General features: G+C 44.8%; 1 protein-coding gene across 1 annotated transcript in view; it reads right to left on the bottom strand.

The window, feature by feature from the left end:
• The window catches only part of EML6 (EMAP like 6), a 403,172-nt gene that overhangs the window by 196,300 nt on the left and 180,315 nt on the right, over positions 1-26,557 (bottom strand). Inside the window, exons 8-10 of the mRNA XM_045011334.1 lie at positions 22,078-22,215; positions 9,826-10,082; positions 1,482-1,694 (exon numbers count right to left, since the gene is read on the bottom strand). Coding sequence (XP_044867269.1) covers positions 1,482-1,694; positions 9,826-10,082; positions 22,078-22,215 — 608 coding nt within the window. The remainder of the gene's footprint in view (positions 1-1,481; positions 1,695-9,825; positions 10,083-22,077; positions 22,216-26,557) is intronic.

The following is a 26,557-nucleotide window of genomic DNA, read 5'->3' as shown; positions in this document are numbered from 1 at the left end:
GGGCTGTGGGGCTGAGGGCGAGGGGTACATGATGCAGGAGGGGGCTCAGGGCTAGGGAAGAGGGTTGGGCTGTGGGGTGAGGGCTGTGGATGAGGGGTTCATGATGTGAGGGGGCTCAGGGCTAGGGAAGAGGGTTGGGCTGTGGGGTGAGGGCTGTGGATGAGGGGTTCATGATGCGAGGGGGCTCAGGGCTAGGGAAGAGGGTTGGGCTGTGGGGTGAGGGCTGTGGATGAGGGGTTCATGATGTGGGGGCGCTCAGGGCTGGGGCAGAGGATTAGGGTGCGGGGGGATGAGGGGTTCATGATGTGGGGGCGCTCAGGGCTGGGGCAGAGGATTAGGGTGCGGGGGGATGAGGGGGTCATGATGTGGGGGCGCTCAGGGCTGGGGCAGAGGATTAGGGTGTGGGGGGATGAGGGCTCTGGCTGGGGCTGAGGATTAGGGTGCAGGGGGATGAGGGGTTCATGATGTGGGGGTGCTCAGGGCTGGGGCTGAGGATTAGGGTGCGGGGGGAATGAGGGCTCTGGCTGGGGCTGAGGGTTTGGGGTTGGAGAGGCTCAGGGTAAGGGAAGCCTGCCTTGCCAGTACTGGCGGAGGGCAGGCACTAGGACCCTGCACCCTAATCCTCAGCCCCAGCCAGAGCCCTCATCCCCCCTCCCCCGAATCCTCTGCCCCAGCCCTGAGCGCCCCCACATCATGAACCCCTCATCCCCCCGCACCCTAATCCTCTGCCCCAGCCCTGAGCGCTTCCCTTCCCCCCCCCCCGCCCGGCCCCGGCGGGTCCCGCTTCCCTTCCCCCAGCCCGGCCCGGCCCGGCCCGGGCCCGGCGGGTCCCGCTTTCCCCCCCCCCCCTTACCCGAGCGCGTCTCCGGCGGTCCCGCTCAGAGCCGCGTGGTGAGGGGGCGGGGCTGGGAGCTCCACGCCGAGCGCAGCGCTCAGCCCAGAGCTCCCAGCCCCGCCCCCTCCCCACGCGGCTCGGATCGGGGCGGGGCTCAGGCGCTCGGACGGAGACTCGGCGCTCTATGCGCCGAGGCTCCAGGAGAGGGGCGGAGGCGGGAGCCTCCGCTTTTCTCTTGGGGGCCCCTGCGGAGCTCCCCTGGGGAGCTCCGCGGGCCGCAGGGAAGAGCTCCGCGGGCCGCATGTTTGAGACCCCTGGTCTAAAATATGCAGGCGAAAAGAAATACACTCTTCTGGAAAGTGATTAGAATAGTCTTATTTGACATCTGCTTATATTAAGTGTTACATAAGGCAATACCCACTCCACTGAAACATCGCAAGCATTGATTGAATGATCATTTTAGAATCAATGGAACATATTCTCTCCTATGTGCACATGATTCTCATTAATATTAATTGCAGTTTTGAATGGGCATCAAGGGGAGATTAAATTCCCAATAATTATATTAGTATAATATCAGTGTAATATGGCATACATTCCGTGGCAGTTTAATTATTTAATTCCTGAGATGAAAACTGTGTCTTACCTTTCTTTAGGCAAGGAAATTTGAATAATTTTACAAATCCAAAATCATCTCCAGTCACTAGCACTGAGCTGCTGTAATTTCCATCCACAGAGTTGACATCTGTAATGTTGGTATATTTGGGCCAAATTCCATTCACTTCAGGCCCTATCACACAGGTCCATGAGGCCCAATGAATTCCTTTGATCTCATCTTTGCTTGTTAAATGTTTCCCAGCTGAAAAGAGTCAAATTAATATGCTGTTTAAACAACTATCTTTTCATTAAAAAGATGCTTTTCTCCATTATAGTTAGTTGTGTGTTCTTTTTGAGTTCAGTGTATTTATGTCAAGAAAGAAAGATTATTTTATTTTAAATAAACATGATCTATCTGGTTATGATTTTTCCTAGATCATCACTGTAGAATCTCAGCACTTTACACAGATTATCTAGATCCTGATTTTACACCATTTTGACTCAGAAATTCACATCTATAGCAGTTCCATAAAATAAATGCCTCTAACTGTACAGTTACATATACACATAAATAAAGAGAACACTTTTAGGTGCTATAAAATTAATAAAATAATATATACTAATTCAAATTTTGAAATGGGGACTAAAATTCTAAAATATACTATCCTAAATCTACCTCAATTTATTAACTTCACTTTTACAACTGGTACAGGAGTTTGCTTTATTGGATTATATAATATCAATTAAATGAGAATATTTGGTTAAATTGTCACTATATAATAACTCTTTACATTAACAAAGACTTTTCTATAGGTAATAGCTTTCCCCTAAGTTAATTAGGCTTGTTATTACTTCATGATAATCTTTAATGCTCCCTATGTAAATAGCATTTCTGAATGTCTTGTATGTACTAGGAGAACAAACATAATTGGGGAAAGAATATTAGCTGACAAACATATTTATTCATGTTTCATTTGCAATGATCGCACATAATCCTATTGTATTAAGATTGTATCAGCAACACAACATGAGCTGATCAGCAGAGTAATGTTTGAAGTCACATTTCATTGAAGAATAATTTCAAGAATGGTTATGAAGAACTTTGGACTTGTCCCAAGAAGACTATAACAATTCTGTAGGGGAAACACAGTTAAACTTACCATATGTGATAGAATGCATTAGCTACATTTTAAACATATAAGGAGATGTCAGCTGAAAAGAAAGCAATCTAATTTTAAAACTTCACTAAATTAGAGATGGGTCTAATTCTTGGGGGTGTCAAATCCAGGGTTTTTGGTTCAAGCTCATATCTACAGTAGACATTAAAAATTATCTGAAATCAATTAATTGTAACATTTCTTTTTTCTTCAAAATTGTTAAATATAGACTAAATCTTTAGCTTTCATTCTAAAATTATTATAAAGCTATCAGGGATGTACAGTTCACTGGATTTCTTGGCTAGAAGAATATTCCAAAAATTTAAATCTAAATGTAAATCTATCAACAATTCTAAAGTGCCTATCACTATATTATCTATGTGCTGGATATGCTTAATTTAGCCTTTAATGTGCCATAATTTATTGAAGTAAACATTTTTTCCTCTGTGCTACTCACCATATAATATTAACAAAAAAACCCTTCAAATTGTTATTCCCCAGGATATATGTATATTACATGCAGATATAGAAACCTCAAGTGATGCAAACTTTGAGAAACAGAGTGCTGATCATAAACTGATTTTTTTGTTTTTAAGATTTGTTCATTATAAAGTTAACACAGTGATGACAAGTAAATAAAGTTTAACATGAGAAATTTAGGTAATCATTTTTAAACAGAAACAGAATGCTGATCATAAACTGATTTTTTGTTTTTAAGATCTGTTCATTTTAAAGTTAACACAGTGATGACAAGTAAATAAAGTTTAACATGAGAGATTTAGGTAATCATTTTTAAACTAGTTTTTACACTCATGTTTTAAACCAAAACAAAATCTTTTCCTGTTATTTGTCATATTTTTCTAAATCTGAAAGGCAGTTTTAATCTAGATACTTACTTATTAAGCTTTAAACAAAATTAATGATTTTTACTATGGTACCACTCAGAGAATCCATGCAGGATTGTGATCCTGTTGTGCTTGGTGCTGTACAAACACAGATGATCAAGCCCCAAAAAACATATTAAGTGCTTGTCCTTTCAAATGTATAAATAATATAAAGAACCTTTAAAATTCTAAATTTTGGTGCAGGCTAATATATTAGCTTTTCACTTTTGGTGATCTGGATTCAAATCCTGGCCAAGGTCACAAGTGAAAATGAGTTTAGTAGTCTCATCATAATCTTTATGTTGTCAGTGTCACAAAACCATTACATAGTTTGTCATGATTAGTAGAGCTGGCCAAGATTTGCAGTTTGGGAGAAACAAGCAGCAATGAAATAGACAAGAATGTCAATTTTAGTCAGCAGCTGCCTGGGCATGTGTATCCAGGGCAGCCATATCATGCAGACTGCCCCAGAGCCAGGTCTCCCAGCTCCACAGCAGAAAGCCCATAAATCCTGAAAGCCCCAGCTTGAGCCAGGATTGTCATGGCTTCCAGGGTCCCTGCTGTAGGGTTCTCTCTGGTGGTGTGGGGTTCCATCCAAGAACCTGCAGGTTCCCAACACTATGCCCTGGAGCCTGGATATCTTGAGAGCTCTGTCTCAAGACTGAGTTCTCATGACTTCCAGGCTCTGTGATGCACAGCCAGGATCCTAGACCATGGAAGCCTGGGCATGGTGGGGCATGGGACTCCATTTTCTAACCAGCTTTTATGATAGGGATAGCTCAGTGGTTTGCACATTAGCTTGCTAAACCCAGGGTTGTGAGCTCAACCCTTGAGGGGGCCACTTAGGAACCTGGGGCAAAAAGCTGTCTGGGGACTGGTCCTGCTTTGAGTAGGGGGTTGGACTAGATGACCTCCTGAGGTCCCTTCCAACCTTGATATTCTATGATTCTACATAAGATCAATATTGGAAGAGTGGACATGTTTAGGTTTAAAGTGAATTAGTGACTCTCTTGGGTAGAATGAACTCTCCTCTCAGTCCCTCTTTCTAATACTAAACTCGTTACTACACTTTAGGCTGTACTGCTCTTCAAAAAAAGCAGACTTTGACTCCCTCAGGGAGCTGATGGGCAGGATCCCCTGGGAAAATAAGATGAGGGGGAAAGGAGTCCAGGAGAGCTGGCTGTATTTTAAAGAATCCTAAATGAAGTTGCAGGAAAAAACCATCCCAATGTATAGAAAGAGTAGTAAATATGGCAGGCGACCAGCTTGGCTTAACAGTGAAATCCTTGCTGATCTTAAACATAAAAAAAGTTTACAAGAAGTGGAAGATTGGACAAATGACCAGGGAGGAGTATAAAAATATTGCTCAGGCATGCAGGAGTGAAATTAGGAAGGCCAAATCACACTTGGAGTTGCAGCTAGCAAGAGATGTTAAGAGTAACAAGAAGGGTTTCTTCAGGTATGTTAGCAACAAGAAGAAAGTCAAGGAAAGTGTGGGCCCCTTACTGAATGAGGGAGGCAACCTAGTCACAGAGGATGTGAAAAAAGCTAATGTATTCAATGCTTTTTTTGCCTCTGTCTTCACAAACAAGGTTAGCTCCCAGACTGCTGCACTGGGCAGCACAGTATGGGGAGAAGGTGACCAGCCCTCTGTGGAGAAAGAAGTGGTTCAGGACTTTTTAGAAAAACTGGATGAGCACAAGTCCATGGGGCCGGATGCGCTGCATCCAAGGGTGCTAAAGGAGTTGGCGGATGTGATTGCAGAGCCATTGGCCATTATCTTTGAAAACTCATGGCGAACGGGGGAGGTCCCGGATGACTGGAAAAAGGCTACTGTAGTGCCCATCTTTAAACAAAGGAAGAAAGAGGATCCGGGGAACTACAGGCCAGTCAGCCTCACCTCAGTCCCTGGAAAAATCATGGAGCAGGTCCTCAAGGAATCAATTCTGAAGCACTTAGAGGAGAGGAAAGTGATCAGGAACAGTCAGCATGGATTCACCAAGGGCAAGTCATGCCTGACTAACCTAACTGCCTTCTATGAGGAGATCACTGGGTCTGTGGATGAGGGGAAAGCAGTGGATTTGTTATTCCTTGACTTTAGCAAAGTTTTTGATACAGTCTCCCACAGTATTCTTGCCAGCAAGTTAAAGAAGTATGGGCTGGATGATTGGACTATAAGGTGGAGAGAAAGCTGGCTAGATCATCGGGCTCAACGGGTAGTGATCAACGGCTCCATGTCTAGTTGGCAGCCGGTTTCAAGTGGAGTGCCCCAAGGGTCGGTCCTGGGACCGGTTTTGTTCAATATCTTCATTAATGATCTGGAGGATGGCGTGGACTGCACTCTCAGCAAGTTTGCAGATGACACTAAACTTGGAGGAGTGGTAGATACGCTGGAGGGTAGGGATAGGATACAGAGGGACCTAGATAAATTAGAGGACTGGGCCAAAAGAAACCTGATGAGGTTCAACAAGGACAGGTGCAGAGTCCTGCACTTAGGACGGAAGAATCCCATTCACTGTTATAGACTAGGGACCGAATGGCTAGGAAGCAGTTCTGCAGAAAATGACCTAGGGGTTACAGTGGATGAGAAGCTCGATATGAGTCAACAATGTTGCCAAGAAGGCTAACGGCATTTTGGGCTGTATAAGTAGGGGCACTGCCAGCAGATCGAGGGATGTGATTATTCCCCTCTATTCGACATTGGTGAGGCCTCATCTGGAGTACTGTGTCCCGTTTTGGGCCCCACACTACAAGAAGGATGTGGACAAATTGGAAAGAGTCCAGCGGAGGGCAACAAAAATGATTAGGGGGCTGGAGCACATGACTTATGAGGAGAGGCTGAGGGAACTGGGATTGTTTAGTCTGCAGAAGAGAAGAATGAGGGGGGATTTGATAGCTGCTTTCAACTACCTGAAAGGGGGTTCCAAAGAGGATGGATCTAGACTGTTCACAGTGGTAGCAGATGAGAGAACAAGGAGTAATGGTCTCAAGTTGCAGTGGGGGAGGTTTAGGTTGGATATTAAGAAAATCTTTTTTACTCAGAGAGTAGTGAAGCACTGGAATGGGTTACCTAGGGAGGTGGTGGAATCTCCTTTCTTAGAGGTTTTTAAGGTCAGACTTGACAAAGCCCTGGCTGGGATGATTTACCGTATTTTCCGGCGTATAAGACGGGTTTTTGGGCTAAAAAACAACCCCCAAAAATCGGGGGTCGTTTTATACGCCGGGTATAAACTTGTAGCCCTCTGACTTCCCTCCGCGGCTAGGATTTAAAAGGCTCTGCGCTGCCCTGTGGGCAGCTCGGAGCCTTCTGACACCCAGCCGCGGCTGGGATCTAAAAGGCTCTGGGCTCCCCGCCACGGCGGGCAGCTCGGAGCCTTCTGACTCCCAGCCGCGGCTGGGATTTAAAAGGCTCTGGGCTCCCCGCCGCGGCGGGCAGCTCGGAGCCTTCTGACTCCCAGCCGCGGCTGGGATTTAAAAGGCTCTGGGCTCCCCGCCACAGCGGGGAGCCCGGAGCCTTCTGACTCCCTGCCGCGGCTGGGATCTAAAAGGCTCTGGGTTGTCCGCCGCGGCGGGCAGCTCAGAGCCTTCTGACTCCCAGCAGCGGCTGGGATCTAAAAGGCTCTGGGCTCCCCGCTGTAGCGGGCAGCCCAGAGCCCTCTGAGTCCCGGCAGCGGCTGGGATCTAAAAGGCTCTGGGCTCCCCGCCGCGGCAGGCAGCTCAGAGCCTTCTGACTCCCAGCCGCGGCTGGGATTTAAAAGGCTCTGGGCTGTCCGCCGCGGCGGGCAGCTCAGAGCCTTCTGACTCCCAGCAGCGGCTGGGATCTAAAAGGCTCTGGGCTCCCAGCCGCGGCGGGCAGCTCAGAGCCTTCTGACTCCCAGCCGCGGCTGGGATTTAAAAGGGTCTGGGCTGTCCGCCGCGGCGGGCAGCTCAGAGCCTTCTGACTCCCAACAGCGGCTGGGATCTAAAAGGCTCTGGGCTGTCCGCCGCGGCGGGCAGCTCAGAGCCTTCTGACTCCCAGCAGCGGCTGGGATCTAAAAGGCTCTGGGCTCCCCGCCACGGCGGGCAGCTCAGAGCCTTCTGACTCCCCGCCACGGCTAGGATTTAAAAGGCTCTGGGCTGTCCGCCACGGCAGGCAGCGCAGAGCCCTCTGACTCCCCGCCGCGGCTAGGATTTAAAAGGCTCTGGGCTGTCCGCCGCGGCGGGCAGCTCAGAGCCTTCTGACTCCCCGCCACGGCTAGGATTTAAAAGGCTCTGGGCTGTCCGCCACGGCGGGCAGCGCAGAGCCCTCTGACTCCCCGCCGCGGCTAGGATTTAAAATCGGGGGTCGTTTTATACGCCGGGTATAAACTTGTAGCCCTCTGACTTCCCTCCGCGGCTAGGATTTAAAAGGCTCTGCGCTGTGGGCAGCTCGGAGCCTTCTGACACCCAGCCGCGGCTGGGATCTAAAAGGCTCTGGGCTCCCCGCCACGGCGGGCAGCTCGGAGCCTTCTGACTCCCAGCCGCGGCTGGGATTTAAAAGGCTCTGGGCTCCCCGCCGCGGCGGGCAGCTCGGAGCCTTCTGACTCCCAGCCGCGGCTGGGATTTAAAAGGCTCTGGGCTGTCCGCCGCGGCGGGCAGCTCAGAGCCTTCTGACTCCCAGCAGCGGCTGGGATCTAAAAGGCTCTGGGCTCCCCGCCGCGGCGGGCAGCTCAGAGCCTTCTGACTCCCAGCAGCGGCTGGGATCTAAAAGGCTCTGGGCTCCCCGCCGCGGCAGGCAGCTCAGAGCCTTCTGACTCCCAGCCGCGGCTGGGATTTAAAAGGCTCTGGGCTGTCCGCCGCGGCGGGCAGCTCAGAGCCTTCTGACTCCCAGCAGCGGCTGGGATCTAAAAGGCTCTGGGCTGTCCGCCGCGGCGGGCAGCTCAGAGCCTTCTGACTCCCAGCAGCGGCTGGGATCTAAAAGGCTCTGGGCTCCCTGCCGCGGCGGGCAGCTCAGAGCCTTCTGACTCCCAGCCGCGGCTGGGATTTAAAAGGCTCTGGGCTGTCCGCCGCGGCGGGCAGCTCAGAGCCTTCTGACTCCCAACAGCGGCTGGGATCTAAAAGGCTCTGGGCTGTCCGCCGCGGCGGGCAGCTCAGAGCCTTCTGACTCCCAGCAGCGGCTGGGATCTAAAAGGCTCTGGGCTGTCCGCCGCGGCGGGCAGCTCAGAGCCTTCTGACTCCCAGCAGCGGCTGGGATCTAAAAGGCTCTGGGCTCCCCGCCACGGCGGGCAGCTCAGAGCCTTCTGACTCCCCGCCACGGCTAGGATTTAAAAGGCTCTGGGCTGTCCGCCACGGCAGGCAGCGCAGAGCCCTCTGACTCCCCGCCGCGGCTAGGATTTAAAAGGCTCTGGGCTGTCCGCCGCGGCGGGCAGCTCAGAGCCTTCTGACTCCCCGCCACGGCTAGGATTTAAAAGGCTCTGGGCTGTCCGCCACGGCGGGCAGCGCAGAGCCCTCTGACTCCCCGCCGCGGCTAGGATTTAAAAGGCTCTGGGCTGTCCGCCGCGGCGGGCAGCCCAGAGCCCTCTGACTTCCCACCCGCAGAAGGGGGGGGGTCGTCTTATACGGCGAGTATATGGCAAAACTAATTTTTTAATGAAAAAATTAGGGGGTCGTCTTATACGCCCCGTCGCCTTATACGCCGGAATATACGGTAGTTGGGTTTGGTCCTGCTTTGAACAGGGGGTTGGACTAGATGACCTCCTGAGGTCCTTTCCAACCCTGATATTCTATGATTCTATGATTCTATGAAACTGCTGTTACCCATACATTTCCAGTCTTCTGCTGAGGACTTTCTGGCATCATCTGTGTTCATGATTTCCACTGGCCCTGTCAAAGCTTAATAGGTGTCATTTTGGAGTGCCAATAATTATTGTGGAATTTTGAAAACGTTTATATTTCAAGGATACATTTGACATTTACACAAACAAGTTTCTCCCATCTTCTAGTAATTACATTCTTAATAATTAGTTTAACCACCAATTCCAGAATTATGCATTATACGAAAGGAATGAAACCAGTGTATAACAAAAGGTGGTTTTTTCAGACATTAATGATGATCTAGAATTTATTTCTTTAGTGGGTCAGTATAAAATATAACTAATACTATGGGAAATATGCAATTAGATGAATACAGATGTGGAGAGATATTTCTTCTTACTAAAGATTAATCTGAATGGTAACTATATCTGATTTTATAAGTAAACAATAGATATTTAGGTAAATAATAAACAAGTATTTCTGCTTTGAGATGTAAAATTAGAATATATATATTGTACTGTCCTCTTAGAAACCATAAAACTAGCTTATTTGTTCATAAATCTAACTTCTCTGAACTTACATGGCATTTTGTAGAACAGTCGCTCTCCTGCACCATCATTGGTTTGCAAGAATTTACTATCCACAGACCAGTCAATATGAGTAATAAAACTAGAAGACTTGCTGCATTCTCCTATCTTCTTGTATCGTTGAGCAACTGCATAGATATCCACGAGGCCATCATTAGAACCCACAGCAAGATAAGAGCCATCTGGTGAAAATTTCATTTCATGAATTACTTCCTTTCGGTCTTTAATATGAACTACCTCTGTCATATCTCTGCAAGAACCAAGAGCAAGAATATAAATTATGGACTTGTAAATATGAAACCCAAAAATATTTAAATTAAGACAGACATACTAAACACTTTCTAAAAGCAAAATCGGACTTCAGAAGTCAGAATCCTCCATTCTGAAAGTCTCTGTTGCTCTTACAGTCTATACTCACAAGTTTTAAAGCAAAACAAACAGGTTTATGTCTAGCAAAGTGACTTTACCATTTTGACTTGACATTGGCAAACATTTATGATTTTCTTTGTTATACTCCTCATGGCCAATTAACTGCTTTCATCTTGTTTTTTTCTAGTTTAGAAAGAGAAATGACTATATCTCTTTGTAAATGTTTTTCATTAGAAAGAAAATTATGAACTCAAAATATGAACTGCTACTCTAAGTTATGTAAAGAATATTTGGGGATGTAATGTAACTCAGTAGCCCACTGTTTGCCATTATAGTAGGATAACTTAATTTTTTTCTGTACTTAGTATCAAAGCCAGTCAGCATTATATTGATTATATTATAGACTGGGGCTCTAAGGAAGATTTTTGGAGATGAAGCTGCTTGTGTTACCTCATGGAACTTTTAACATTTTTTAAATAAAGTAGCTTTTAGTTTGCTTCATTATTGCTATGTGGCCTCAAAGTTTATAAATTTGCATAAACTTTAATGAGACTTTTCTTGTTGCAGATCTATCACAGAATTCAGAGAGGAGAATAAACAACATTAAGAGTAGGAATAGACTGTGGGATTTGGTGGTATTAGTGGTGAAGCTGCTCAAGGAATGATCTTTTTCCTCCACAAGAAAACAATTTCTTTTCATTGAAATGTTTCATCAAAATGTTTTGGGTATTACTTGAAAACCCAAAATCTGAAAAAATGTTGGGTTTTGGTTTTTCAAACAAAAACTCCATAATTGTCAAAGAAAACACATTATTTGTCTGAATATTTCCATTTTGTCATAAAGAAATTGATTATGAACCTGTCCTGTAACTGTTGTTCTTTGAGATGTGTTGCACATTTTCATTCCACTTCAGGTGTGTGCATACCCAGTGCAGAGTTGTTGGGGACTTTTCTCTCAGCGATAACCATCAGAGCAGCATGACCGCTTTCTGCTGCCTCATGCCACCATTCGAAGCTACAAAGGAAGAGCTTCCCCCAACCCCTCTCAGTTCCTTCTTTCTAGAAGATTCAGACAGAGAGAGGAAGGAGGATGGGTCATGAAATAGACAAGTGCAACACATCTCAAAAGACATCAGTTACAGGACATGTTAGGAACTGCTTTCTTTTCCAAGTGATTGCACATGTCCATTCCACTTCAGGTGACTCACAAGTAGTTTGATCAGGAGGTAGAATCAGAATCTATCTGAATAATGATTGAAGGACCACATGTCCAAATCTGGCATCATTTCTAGACTGCTGAGAGATGGCATAAAGTGAAGCAAAGGTATGCACTGATGATCAAGTTGCTGCATTGCAAATGTCCAGAATAGGCAGCTGGCCCAGAAAAGCTGCATGAGATCTGGTTGAACATGCTAGCATTCTATTCAGTGGCAGAACATCAGCCAAATCACAGAACAAATGAATAGAAGAAGGCCCTTCATTCTGTCTGCAATTGCCAGAAACAATTGAGACGATGGCCTAAATGGTTTAGTCCTGTCCAGGTAAAATGCTAACACTCCTCTAATGTCTAATGTGTGGACTCTCTCCTCATCCCTATGATTATGAGGCTTACGGGGAAAAAGTTGGTAAATATATTGCCTGACTGATGTGGAAGTGAGGTCCACCTTGGTGAGAAACTTCAAATGAGGGTGTAGGAATACCTTTGTTTTTGTAGAAGATTGTATATGGAGGTCCAGAAACTAGTACTTGTAATTCACTTGCTCTCCTGGCTGAGGTGATTGCATCAAAAAAGTCTATCTTCATAGAGAGATGGAGCAATGAACAGCTAGCCAATGGTTCAAAAGGAGGACCCATTAACTTTTCTAATGCCAGGTTTAAGTCTAAAGGGGGAATAGGATCCTATACTTGAGGATATAAACCCTGCGTGAATCTAACTGTCAAAGGATTGGAGAAAAATGAACAATTATCAATAGGTGACAGGTGCCACGAGGACTCCTCGTTGTTTTAGCTACTAGATAGACCTTGATGGAACTAATAGCAAGACCCTGTTGTTTCAAGTGTAACAAATAGTCCAACACATTATGGAGCAGAGCCCAGACAGAGTGAATGCCTTTTTGCTGAGAGCAAATGGAGAATCTCTTACACTTTGCCAGGTAAATAAACCCAGGAGAAGGCTTTTTACTATTTACAAGTACATCTTGAATCCCCTTTGAGCAAACCTCCTCCTGTTAGCCATGGAGCAGCTAGACTATCAGATGGAGGGCCTGCAGGTTAGGGTGGAGGAGGTGACCATGGTCCTGAGAGATCAGATCTGAGTCCAGTTGGTAGTGGCAATAGAGATCTGTATGAAAGGGTCAGCTTAGTAGAAAATCAGTGTTGCTGAGATCATACTGGATCTATGAGTATGACTCGAGCATGGTGCTGCCTGATTTTCAACAACATTCTGGATAGAAGAGAAACTGGGGAAAATGCATATGGGAGCTTGTCCAAGGCAACAGGAAAGCATCCATCAGAGACTGTGGGCTGTGACCTGCTCAAGAACAAAACTGATGACACTTCCTGTTGACTTTTGTTAAAACAGGTCTATATGGGGAGTCTCCCACAGTTGGAAAATGTATTTGGCTGTGTCTGGTAGGAGAGACCATGGTTACTGGTAAAAGATCTGCTTGATCCATCTGCAAGATTGTTTTGAACACCTGGAAGGGTGAGAGGCTTTGAGATGGATTGAGTTAACAATACGAAAGTACCACAGCCACATTGCATCCTGGCATAGCCAAGTTGACCATGCCCCTCTTTGCCTGTTCTTATAGAATACGGCAGCTGTATTGTCTGCGAGTATGAGAAGATTTCTTCCCTTGATATGGGGAAGGAAGGCTTGACATGCTAGCCAGATAGTCCTTAGTTCACTGACATTTTATATGTAGAGTTAAATCCTGAGAAGACCATAAACTTTGAGTTTCAGGGACCACAAGTGAGCCCCTCAACCTAGGGCAGACATGTCCATAGCTGTGGTCAAAGATGGTTAAGGAGGAGCAAACAGAACCCCTCTATACACACACACCTTGAAGGGTCTCTCCACCAGTCTAGAGAGGCCAAGATTTGAGTGAGCTCCTGAACCACCATATCTAGGGGAAGACAAATTGTAAGTTACACTGATGCCAGCCACCTTTGCAGCTTCCAGAGATAGAGACTGGCAAGTTAAACTACATAAGTGTATGAGGCCAACTGACCCAGAAGTTTGAGGCAAGTGCGTACTGTCATTGGCCTTCAGGTCTAACACAATGGCCAGCATAGTCTGGAATCTTATCTGTGAAAGGAAGGCCTTGGGTTCCATAAAGTCCAAGACTGCTCCTATAAATTCTTCATTTTCTACAGATGACAGGATTCACTTTTGTATGTTATTGAGCAACCCTAGCACATTGAAGGTGGACTGGATGACAGGCACACTGGACAGTACCTGAGCCTTGGACCAGTCTCTCACCAACCAGTTGTCCAGGTAGGGAAAAACTTGAACTCCTGACTTCTTCAGGAATACTGCCACCACTTAATGTAGTACTTTGTGAACACCCATGGAGCTGTGGACAGGCCAACCAGTAATACTGTGAACTGGTAGTGGAATTGATTTACCAAAACTTGAGGAATTTTCTGTGGCTTTGATGTATTGCCACGTGAAAATACTTTTAAGACAAGGGAAGCATACCAGTCTCCAGGGTCAAGGGAGGAGATAATGGAAGCCAGTGTGACCATATGAAAGTTTATTTTCTTCAGATGTTTGTTGAGCTGCCACAGGACTAGTATGAGTCTGAGTCTTCCCTTTGCTTTTGGGATCAGAAAATAGTGGGAATAAAACTCCTTCCCTCTGCATAACTGAGGAACTTCCTCTATGACTCCCAGCTGGAGGAGAGATTACACCTCCTGAAGGAGGATCGCCTTGTGAGAGTGGTCCTGAAAAGGGATGAAGAAGGAGGATAGAAGTGGGGATAGAAAGAAATTGAAGGGTGTATCCTAATTCTTCCATGCTTAAGACTTACTGGTCTGTAGTGATGCAGGACCAAGCATCCACATAGTTGGAGACCTGGCTGGCAAACAGTGTTCTAAGAGATGCTGGCATTCTGGAAACTGGTAGGGTGTTCTCGACAAAAACATGCAAATATTTATTTCAAATTCCCAGGCTGTGTGGGTTAATGAGGAGCTGAGGCAAAAGGAGTGGCTGGTCTTCATGTATTACTTCTGCCCTTTTTTCTGGCTAAGTCTTGGTGGCATGACATCTGCTGAGGACAGAACAGCTTCCTCTTTGGTGTAGATTTGAGCATCAGCCTGGAGGCTATGCAGCTTGTCATCTGTCTTCTCAGAGGAGAGTGGTGACCCCTCAAAGGAAAGGCTCTATATGGTCTGTTGGACCTCTTGAGGAAGACCCAATGACTGGAGCCACCAGTATCTGCACATCATAAATGGCCGATGCCATGGCTTTAGCTGCAGTCAACAGGGTCCAAATCCACCTAAAAGGAGATTTTGGCCACTAATTTATGCTAATCTACCATAGTGAGAAATTCCTGCCTTGCATCCTCTGGTAATTTGTCTTTACATTATAATATATTGTCCCAGAAGCTACAGTCATAGTGGTCCAGCAAAGCTTGCTGGTTACCCGTCCTGAGCTGCAGATCTGGTGTTAAATAAAGTTTTCTGCCAAAGAATCATAGAATCATAGAAGATTAGGGTTGGAAGATACCTCAGGAGGCCATCTAGTCCAACCACCTGCTCAAAGCAGGCCCAACACCAACTAAATCATCCCAGCCAGGATTTTGTCAAATCGAGCCTTAAAAATCTCTAAGGATGGAGATTCCACCATTTCCCTAGGTAACCCATTCCAGTGCTTCATCACCCTCCTAGTGAAATAGTGTTTCCTAATATCCAACCTAGACCTCCCTGTAACAGTGCCAACTCATCGGCACAGCGCCTCCTGCTGGTCAGTCTGGGAATTAGCTCATCCAGCTCAGGAGCGCCCTCCTCTGGCCAGTTTCTCCCCTGTCCTTACCTGCCCCTCTGCAGTCTCTTTATCTCCACCAGTTCAGGCACCGCATCCTGCCTGAACCATGGTGCCCCTTACCTTGGGGTGCTGCCTCTCGGCAGTGTCCCCACACTCTGGGTCTCCCTTCTCAGGGGAACCCCAACCCCCTATATCCAATTGGCTTCAGCGACTACTGCCAGTCATCATCTAGCCCCATCTCTCAGGGGCAAACTGCAGTCTGAAAAGGCCACTCATCAATAGCAAGGTGGTTGGACATGTTGCCTTTTCTTGCCCTGGCTGCCTCCCTGCAGGCCTAGTACCTCCTCAGGCATTTGCTGCAAGGCCTCAGCCTGGTAGGTTGCCAGGCCAGAGCTCCCCAGCTCAGCCTGTCCTTTCCCAGTACAGCTCTGTCCAAGGTACCCGTGTCTCTACCAGGCAGCTAGGTCCTTCTTGCTCCACTCCTTCTCCCCAGGAGCTCTTCTTATACTGGCCCAGCTGGGCCCTTATTGGCTGCCTCAAGCCCGCTAATGATTGACTCCCTGGGGCAGCCCATTCCCAGGGCTGTTTTTAACCCCTTCCAAACTGGAGCAGGGCCCCGCTACACTCCCCCTCTGCAACTTGAGGCCATTGCTACTTGTTCTGTCATCTGTGACCACTGAAAACAGCCAAATTCCATCCTCTTTGGAACCCCCCTTCAGGTAGTTGAAGGCTGCTATCAAATCCCCCCTCGCTCTTCTCTTCTGTGGACTAAACAAGCCCAGTTCCCTCAGCCTCTCCTCGTAAGTCATGTGCTCCAGCCCCCTAATCATTTTCGTTGCCCTCCACTGGACTCTCTCCAATTTGTCCACATTCTTTCTGTAGTGGGGGGCTCAAAACTGGATGCAATACTCCAGATGTGGCCTCACCAGTGCCGAATAGAGGGGAATAATCATTTCCCTTGATCTGTTGGTGATGCTCCTACTTATGCAGCCCAATAAGCCATTAGCCTTCTTGGCAACAAGGGCACACTGCTGACTCATATCCAGCTTCTCATCCACTGTAAACCCCAGGTCCTTTTCTGAAGAACTGCTACTTAGCCAGTTGGTCCCCAGCCTGTAGCAGTGCATGGGATTCTTCCGTCCTAAGTGCAAGACTCTGCACTTGTCGTTGTTGAACCTCATCAAATTTCTTTTGACCCAATCCTCCAATTTGTCTAGGTCACTCTGGACCCTAGCCCTATCCTCCAGCATATCTCCCCCCAGCTTAGTGTCACCCACAAACTTGCTGAGGGTGCAATCTATCCCACCATCCAGATCATTAATAAAGATGTTGAACAAAACCAGCCCCAGGACCAACCCATGGGGAACTTTTCTTAATATCAGCTGCCAAACAGACATCAAGCCATTGATCACTACCCATTGAGCCCAACTATCTAGCCAGCTTTCTATCCACCTTATAGTCCATTCAGCCAATCCATACTTTTTTAACTTGCTGGCAAGAATACTGTGGGAAACCATATCAAGCGCTTTGCTAAAGTCTTTGCTAAAGAGATCTAACTTTTTTGCATCCTTTCCTTTGGGGGTAGATGCCTGCTGCCACTGGATTCTCTCTCATTGGCAGCTCAGACTACCACCAATCCCAGAGTGGGGTGGTGTAAAAATGTTCAAATCCCTCTGAGAGGACAGTATCTGTGCTTGGCCCTTTCTGCTAGGTGGGAGGAGTGAAGATGGAGTTTGTCACAACACACTGGTGGGCTCAGGATAGCTTAATTAATTGGAAGCACTACTCTCAATGGTTCCACAGAAGCTAAGACCAGGAGCACTTGTGGCACCTTAGAGACTAAAAAATTTATTTGAGCATAAGCTTTCGTGGGCTACAGCCCACTTCATCGGATGCATAGACTGGAACATACAGCAGGAATATATTTATACATACAGAGAACACGAAAAGATGGAAATAGCCATACCAACTGTAAGAGGCCAATCAATTGAGATGAGCTATCATCAGCAGGACAAAAAAAACTAAGAATCTAAGATGTTAACCAGCCTGTGAGACCTTTCTCGAACCTCTTCCATCTGGAAATCCAGAGTGGAAGTCACCCTCTTGAACAAGTCACCCTCTTGAACAAGTCCTGATGAGCCTATAATCCTCAGGAACTTTCTGATACCACTGCCTCATCAGGTGATGAAGAGAAGAAAGCCAAAACTGGCTGTAGTGGAGCCTTCTTCAATTCCTCTAAAGGAAGAATTTCCTCCTGCTCGATACTGAGCCTGTTACTGGGAGTAGTCTCCCTCTGCACCTGGTGTGGTAAATCTTGGTGCCTACTTGATGAAGCAGAGTAGGGAGGGTGTGGAGACAACCTCAAGGCAGGAAAAAAAACCCAAGGGGTTCAAAATGTCTATTGGTAAGGTCTCAGAGCCCAACTACTTCCCAGTCAATGGTCTCTGGTTGATGGCCAAGATGGAGCCTCGAAGGAATACCAAGGATGGTAGGCTGTGGAAGGGGAATGGTTCATGGTCCGGCTGAGACATTAAGGAGCCAAACTCAGAGTCTGAAGATGAACCAGCCTCCTGTAACCAAGTAGGGGCTGTTCCAGTCATTGCCCAGGATCAATGTTGAGAGCCTGGAGATGGTGCTATCAGTGAGATCATGGCTGGCTTCCTTCTTGAAAATACCACATGAAGACATACACAGAGGACTAGAGGCACCCACAGTACCGCATGCTGGGACAAAGTCAAGAAAGTTACAGTGGGCACTGGTACTGGGCAAGAAGATTATTGGATCACTGGCAAAGCCAGCACATTGAGAATCACCAGATCCCATGCTGTCACATAAGCCAGAGTGGATGGTACCGGAACAGTACTGTTGAACTAAATGGAGCCACTTCGGAGACCAATCTCAACAGTGCTGTGCCAGAGCTGACAGTCCCTGCTGAGCAGATGACTGCCTTTGAAAGTGCCTTGGTCTTAAGTGCACTCTGTTGTGCTTGTCCATGTGCTTGCTAGACATAGGTGCTGGGGACCTCAATCTCCCAGAGACTGGGCCCTTAAATGCCTTCTTCCGGTGTCTCTCCCACACTACTAGGGAGGGCAATAGGCCCCAAAGCTCAATCAAAACAGAGAGAACACTTCTGATGGATGCAGATGCACTGAGTACCTACTCCGAAGGCTCTACGGGTTGATGCAGGGCTGCCTCCATCAGAAGAAACTTGAGTCTGGCCTCTCTGTTTTTCTTGGTTATTGGGTTAAAGTCCCTGCAGATTTGACACCAATCCTGATGTAAGTCTCCCCATGACACTTCAGATATCCTGAATGCAGGTCACTCACTGGCATTGGTTTCTTGCAGGGAGGGCAGGGCTTGAAACCCGTGGACCATGCCATGCCCTACCACTGGGACTCAGCAGTGGAAACTGAAGCTTTAAAAACACTTTAAAAAACAATATTTCTATATCTACCAAACAGTCTAAACTACAAAAACTACTAAAACAAGTACCAACTACATACAAATATGAGGGGAAATTTTGCAATAGCAAGACCACACAGTGACATTCCTACAACTGTCACGGGTGGTAAGAAGGAACTGGTGGGGGGAGGAGGTCAGAGGAGGCTCTGCCGTTTATACATTTGCATGATACCACCAAGGGAAAAATCTCTGACAAGTGGGCTTGCACACACCTGCAGTGGAATGGACATGTGCAACACATCTCAAAGAAACACTTTTACTTGAAAAACTTTTACTTCTACCAACTCTATGCAATAGTTTAGTAGTGAATACAGCTGATATAACCACTCCACAACAGGAAATGCCACCCTCTAGATTTCCCGTTTATAGCCACAGGGCCCAAATCACTGACATTCTGAGAGCTCCATGCCACAGAGTCCATTTGGATCAGAATTTGACCCTAAAAAAAGAGAAAAATATATTGCAAGAACCCATACTTTCCTATGTTCAGGGTTGCAGAATTGCTCATCTCCCAAGAAATCTTGGAACAGGAATAGATGGAGAAACACTTACACTTAGGGTTTCACACACAAACATTGTCATTTTTTTAAGGCTAGAATAATGGATCCAGCATTTGTTATTACCAGTATCTAACATCAGAATCATGAATAATGTTAAATGCCAGCCAAATAATCAAAAACAAGATTTCTGTGAACCAGAGACGAGATTAATTGCCAGAGGAGAATGAAACTGATCTTTTAAAAGGAGTTTTAATGTAATATGACTATATTATTTAAAAATTAAGCTTTGTAAAAGTCTGTGCTAGTACTATTATGTGGCAGTACTTTTAATGACTTTAAATAAAAATTGTATGACTATACAGCTGAACAAATTTAGAAGTTTAAAAGTCATTTTTGTGTTAGAGAATAGCTGACAGATCTCCCTGGGTTTTCTTCACTGTTTATGCTTTCCCAGCCACAAGATTATTACTTCCCTCTTAGTGCACACCTTTTGCAAATCTTCACTGGGTGAGGAATACCTTTGTACTTAATTATTTGGGATGTGTACTTCAAGTATCCAAAGAAGTGTTCCTTTCTTCCTATTAACAAGCCTTGACTGCATAACAATATCATGCATTTTACTTCTATTATGTACTCATTTTTAATTCTTTTATCTACCAATCTCAATAATAAATGATTTATTAGGACCCTATTCAGAATCTTTTACTCATGCAAAACCTTTGTTGAAATAAATAAAAGTCTTCCTGGAGTAAAGAGTGCTCAGTAAGATGCACATGTTATATTGCTTTGGCTTTCCATAGAAATGAATGGGTAATTTTTTCTATTTCACATAACATGAAGCAGAAAAATGGAGGTTCTGATTGTGGATTGCTTCTGCACCTTGTATAGTGTGACAAAGTTCCTCCTCTGCCTTGGTGGGACCTGCGCTTATAGGCGGATTTGCTTGCCTCAGAGCTTCACGGCAGCCCTCAGTTTGGCCACGTTTGTTAATGGCTCAAACCTGCTGTCCACTCAGCTAACCTCATCACTGGCCAGCATGGGGGAAATGGAGAACAATCCCCACAGTCTCTGTGTCCCACCTAGTGGGTTGGGGACAGGCCAGATCCCTTTGCAATTTAGACCTTCCCTCCTGGGGTTTCTCACAGACCAGGTCAACTCCTCCTGTGTCCAATCAGGAGTTAGGGGGGATGGGGGGAAACCCAGGCCCACCCTCTACACTGGGATCCAGCCCAGGGCCCTGTGGATAGCAGCTGTCTACAAGGCTCCCTGTATCAGCTGCGTGACAGCTACAACTCCCTGGGCTACTTCCCCATGGCCTTCCCCAGCACTTTCTTTATCCTCACTGTAGGATCTTCCTCCTGAAGCCTGATCACGCTTGAACTCTTTGCTCCTCCAGCAGCACACCTTCTCACTCCCTGCTCCTTGCACACACCCCTACTAACGGATAGTCATAGAATATCAGGGTTGGAAGGGACTTCAGGAGGTCATCTAGTCCAACCCCCTGCTCAAAGCAGGACCAATCCCCAGACAGATTGTTACACCAGTTCCCTAAATGGCCCCCTCAAGGATTGAACTCACAACCCTGGGTTTAGGAGGCCAATGCTCAAACCACTGAGCTATCCCTCCCCACTCCTTTAAAAAGGATGGGAGGTCCTTTTTAAACCAGGTGTCCTGATTGCTCTAGGGCAGCCCCTGCTCTGGTCACTTAGGGAACATCAAATTGTTCATCCAGTGGCCAGAATATTTGCCTTCTACCAGACTCCTGTACCCCACTGGTCTGGGTTTGTCATGATAGCCATTTGCATCTCTGCAATTAAGGGTAAAACACTATCAAAAGAGAATAATAGCATTTTACTCTCACTTAGCACAGTGGTTCACAACTTTACACAAGCTGCAAGGCAGTGGAGAATCAAGTCTGGAAACTTTAGATCCCATTTGGGTAATGAGTTATATAAAATATGGGATTATTTTATGGGAAAAAATAATAGGCCAATTTTTCATATACATATGCCTTCATTGCAGCCACAAAATATGTATGTACACCTATGGAACTTACAAAGCAGCATGTGCATGTGCAGTGGTTACATATTTAGTTATCTGTGTTCATGCACACAGTCACTTGAGTTTTGCTCACAAATGAGAACTTTATTTATATATCTGTTCTGCTGGTGAAATGTGGGTACACATTTTAAAATCTGTCCCAGTATGATAAAAGTGCACTACAACAACTTCACAGATCTCCCACTGCCTATAGGTTTTTCTTCCTACCTGAATATTTCACTTGCTGTTGCACTTCTTCCATTCCATTATTCCAACAAAAAATACCTTGTGCTATGGCTTTTGAAATAGCAAAAAAAAAATCATTCTAAAGAGTTAAAAAGGGCTGTCCTATTACATGGGAAGTTTGATTTTCACTTAACATGCAAATGTTTGCAAACTTTCCTAAAGAAATTATTACAGATAGCAGTCTTTCCTATATTCGTGCAGGAAACTGACTTGGTGATTGAAGAGGTCCTTCTCAAACCTAGCATCTATTAGTATGTCATTAACATGGTTTCTGTTCCCCAAAAGATGTCTTTAATTTCAGAGCTACTAAGCCACAAGACAGATGCTTTTCACTTGAAAATGCTAAGTCTGAAATCTTAAACTTAGACAACATTATTAGTGATGTCATAAGAGACATTTTATGTTTAATTTAAATTTAAATAAAATTATACATTAAAGCTTGTATGTAATATACATTATTTAAAAGTAGTCACCTCTAAAGCCAACTGAGGAGAAATACCTAGAGGCTTTGACAATTTTTTATTCTTTTTTTTTCCAAAAAATATACCCACTGATTTAAAAAATATTAATAAAGGACTTTAGGATTTGGCCTTGAGTTACTAGAAGAGTCATCATTGCTGAAATACAATTCACTATCCTACCTTACTCTGAGAACAATGAAGGAGCCATCTTTCATTCCAAGAGCTAGCTGAGATCCATCAGGACTGAAAGATACACTGCGCACAGCTTCTTCCATATTACAGCGAGCAATCAAGGCATGATCAGCAAGGCTCCATAATCTACACAAAAAAATTGAGAACCAAACCACAATACTTATGATTACAGACTTTCAATAGTATCAACTGCAGAAATGAAATGTCAGCTTCTACAAATTGATCCACGGTAAGTATGCTTACATTCACTGCACACATGAAGTAATTTTTGTGGCTAAAATGTGTAACTGGGCTTTCATAGAATGCTCCCGTATTCCAGTTAGATCTGTACCCCTCCAATGTTATAGTTAATAAATTCATGAAGTAGTCATAGTTTGGTACAAGGTGGTGTTTTTACCATAATGCAACATTACATTAAGTTGAATTTTATGGTTACCACACATGCTCATGTTAAATGAAGGCCTGTTGAGATAGAAATCTTATTTTGATAATTAGGTCATAAAAAATCTCCTCCAATGTGAAACTAGTAGGCTCTTGGCTAGATGCATATTTTCTCCCCCAAATACTGATATCTGTTAATGTAAAGAACCAATACATACACTGTCACTCAGTAACTGTTTTATGTTCATAGGAACATAGAAACTGCCATACTGGAATAGTAGTCAGTCTAGTCCAGTATCCTGTCACTAACAGTGGCCAGTACCAAATGCCACAGAGGAGGTGGAAGAAATCCTGAAGGCTATGGGGGATAACCTGCCTCTGAGAAAATTTCCTTCTAAATGTCAATGAAAAAACTGACATATGACTGAAATATTGCATTGGTGACTCAGAACTGTTATGGAGATTTGGGATACTCTTAGAATGATGTTGGTTTCCTAGAAAAAATGATGGTAGCTGGTGACAAATTTATTTAGAGAGCCACTGTATCCAGTTTTCTCAGATTCTAAAATTACAAGACAAAAAAGCACCTAAAGGGAAAAAAACCAAACCCTGAAATATATATATATGAATAAATTGGCATATGTTTATGGAAATGGAGAAATGAAGGAGAAATGAAAGTTACTTATTTGTAGATGGACTCTGCATATTCACACTCATGGGATGTGCCAGCCAGTGCAGCTCAGACAGTGGAACCTTCTTATAGCAGTGCCTGTTGGCGCACTCAACCCTTCTCCTCCCCCCCAACACCCATTGCTGAACATTCTGAGGATGAGGGTATAAAAGGGCACCCTCGGCCAACAAGTTCTATCATGAGTTCCTCAGACTCAAGATTCCATTAGGATTCTGAGGAGAGAGGCAAAGTGGGCAGGGAGAGTGAATAGGCAGAATCCATTTAAAAGAACTCTGTCATAGATAAATAACCTTCATTTTGTCTTTTGAAGTCTGTGCATTCCCCTGGAGAGTTGAAGAAGATCCACAAACTACTCTTGTCTTTGGTGAGAGGGGGGACTAGAATTATCCTGTTACTACCTTGCCATATCTTCTTTATCACTCTCTGAATGAGAGGAAAGTGGGGGGAAACGTAGAACTGATCCTTCCCCCAGTTTAGGAGAAAGCATCTGATACAGACAGACTCTCTCCCTGCTTTTGAGCAAAAGTGGTGACACTTCAAATTCTTTCTAGTAGCAAAAAGATCTATGTCCTGGAACCCTCGCAGGTTGAAGATGTCATCTATCACCAATTTCTTTAACAATGATCATGCAATCCTGTTACATCTCTGCTCAGTTAGGCTGCTGCTAGATATACAGCTGTGAGATAAACTACTGTGCTGGAAACACCAATTTGACTGCTTCTTGGCTAGGCTAAGAACAATGAGCCCCTCTCTGTTTGTTCATGTAATATACTGCTGGCATACATTCTGTGACAACTTCCACTACATTTTTCTGGATGTGAGGTAGAAAAGATTTGAGAGCCAAACAGATCACTCAATTCTAGGATGTTTATAGCTAGTCTCTTTTCTTAAGAGCTCCAATGACCTCAAACTGCTAATCTGTTGAGGTGTGCTCTCCATCCTTTGTTGGAGGCATCCAAGATGTTTGTTACCAATGGAGCTGCTGAGTTGAATAATAGCCCTGTCAGAACATTTGCAAATAGACACTATTGGTGAAACTACAGGAACTGATATATGGAAAATGGTGAAGGGTGAAAAAACTTTACAGAAGGAGCCCAAAAATGGGGGCAGTAAGGAAGGGTCCATGGAAAACTGAGACAGCTCATCTAACTGCTTCCGTTTCTCAGATGGAGGGTTCTGAGAAGGGTGACTTGCAGAAATATTCTTTTTATCCCCTTTAGGCAATGTCTTTTCAGATCTGGTAAATGACCCAACTGTGGATCTATGTAATGCATTCATAATATCACAACAACAATGGAAACTGAGAATTGGCAATGGAGACATCACTGCTAGTTCCAGAACTCTCTTTGGATCTGATGCAATCCTTGGAACTGGAGGATGAACTTTAGGGAAGGATTCACCCTGATCCAAACTCCTCATCTTTGGTTTAGAATTCAGTGTTCTTGGATCCAGGTCTGAGGAGTCTTCTGAACGTAACTTGGCTCTGCTAACAGGAAACTATTTGTCTTGTGCAATCTTTTTAGGAATCAGTTTAGGCAGTTCTGATGGTTTTTACTGCAGTTTGGTTGTTATCTCAGAGGCTGGCACTGACAGTGTCTCTGAATGTTTTAAGGTTGAATCCAGTTACTTAGGAACCAACTGTACAACAGTCTTGGAACTTGCTTCTTGTGTTCAGATCTCTTTGAGGTATCAGATCTGACAGGTTTCACAGCCAGAGCTTCTTGGAGCATTAGGGCTTTCTGCCTGTTATGGCACTCCTTAGGTGCTCTCTGGTAAAGGAGCTGCCAATAGAGTACCTCAAAGGAGAGTGGCCCCCACTGAGACACTCCAAGCATCAAATATGGCCCTGCCTTGACCAGAAAGACCACAGACAAAAGGCACACATTTTAAATCCAGGTGTCTTCACCTTTGGATCCATCACGGAACCAGTAGTCAAAGCTGAAGAACTAACTACTGTTAACTACGCTAAGAATATAACTTTTCCTTAACAAACTAACACTACAAATTGCACTAGGCTGGGACACTAATAACTACATGAAAGAAGGATCTGGAAAGGCTTAAGTCCATCTGCTGCTGCAGTTGGAACAAACTGAGAGAGAATGCATCAGAGAGTGCAACACTTCCTCTTATAGTGTCACTCTCAGAATGTCCAGGAAAGCAGAAGAGAAGAGCAGGAGGGGTGTCGGAGTGCTCCAACTGCAACGAGAAGGTTCCATGGTCTGAGTTGCATCCACTGGCACAAAGGACACTGTAAGAAGTAGTCTAGGATAAGCTGTTCTTTAATGGTTTACAGACACTATATGTCAGGGCTTAAAAGAGATTGGAAGTTACTTATCTACACGGTATGAGGAACTTGCAGCATTCTGTGGCATTCAGTAAAATGAAAGACATGTTGAATGGAGGGAAGCCCATTTAAGATGTATTAAGGAGCTGTATTTCCTTTAACAAGGATATTTCAGATAACATATGGCTTTCTTCCTGGACATAATTAATACAAATCAAAACAAAATGGATCAAGAGATGGTGACCTAATAAGTAGCAGAAACATTTGAGACAAGTGGGTGGGATTATTTTGGAAATGATTTTTTAGGAGAAAAGTGCTTTGCCTTAAGTTGCAGCACACAGATAGTGGGTCATATATTCTGATCTCAGTCATATCAATGTGAACCCAAAATACCCCAGTGATGTAAATGGAGTTGATCTGGGTTTAGTCAAGATGAGAATCTGGCCCACTGAGGCTGAAGTTATTACTTATGGGATAGTTTCAAGATCATTTCCCATCCATCAAGGGATGCCTGCCTTTTTCTTATGAACTTGTGCAGGTGCTTAGCTTTATGCATTGTGTACAGTCCTATTGAATACTATCAGAGAGGTAGCCGTGTTAGTCTGGTTCTGTAGAAGCAGCAAAGAATCCTGTGGCACCTTATAGACTAACAGACGTTTTGTAGCATGAGCTTTCGTGGGTGAATACTTGCATCCGAAGAAGTGGGTATTCACCCACGAAAGCTCATGCTACAAAACGTCTGTTAGTCTATAAGGTGCCACAGGATTCTTTGCTAGTCCTATTGAAGTCAGTGGAATTACTCACCATACAGAAAACTGAAATATATGTAAATCATTGCAAGATTTGGGCCTTATTTTTAATTTGGCCATTGAACTTTTTGCTGCAGCTATGCATAATAAAGGAGGGTGGAGATATAAAATTTAAAAGGCCTAATACTTTCTCTATTACAGTCCCAGGTAACTCTTTCCAGGACTTCTGAAACTAACTAATAACTTTAATAACAAACTATAAAAACATTGGAGATAAATCAGAAAATTTCATTATCTATTCCATGTTATACTTCAGTTTTCTAACTGGAATTTTAATTTGTCATAATAAGAAAGTACAAGATT

The sequence above is a fragment of the Mauremys mutica genome, chromosome 3 (genome assembly GCF_020497125.1).
Source record: "Mauremys mutica isolate MM-2020 ecotype Southern chromosome 3, ASM2049712v1, whole genome shotgun sequence".
In the NCBI taxonomy this organism is placed as follows: domain Eukaryota; kingdom Metazoa; phylum Chordata; order Testudines; family Geoemydidae; genus Mauremys; species Mauremys mutica.
The sequence above is the reverse complement of the archived record's forward strand: the minus strand, read 5'-3'. Positions and strand labels throughout refer to the sequence as shown.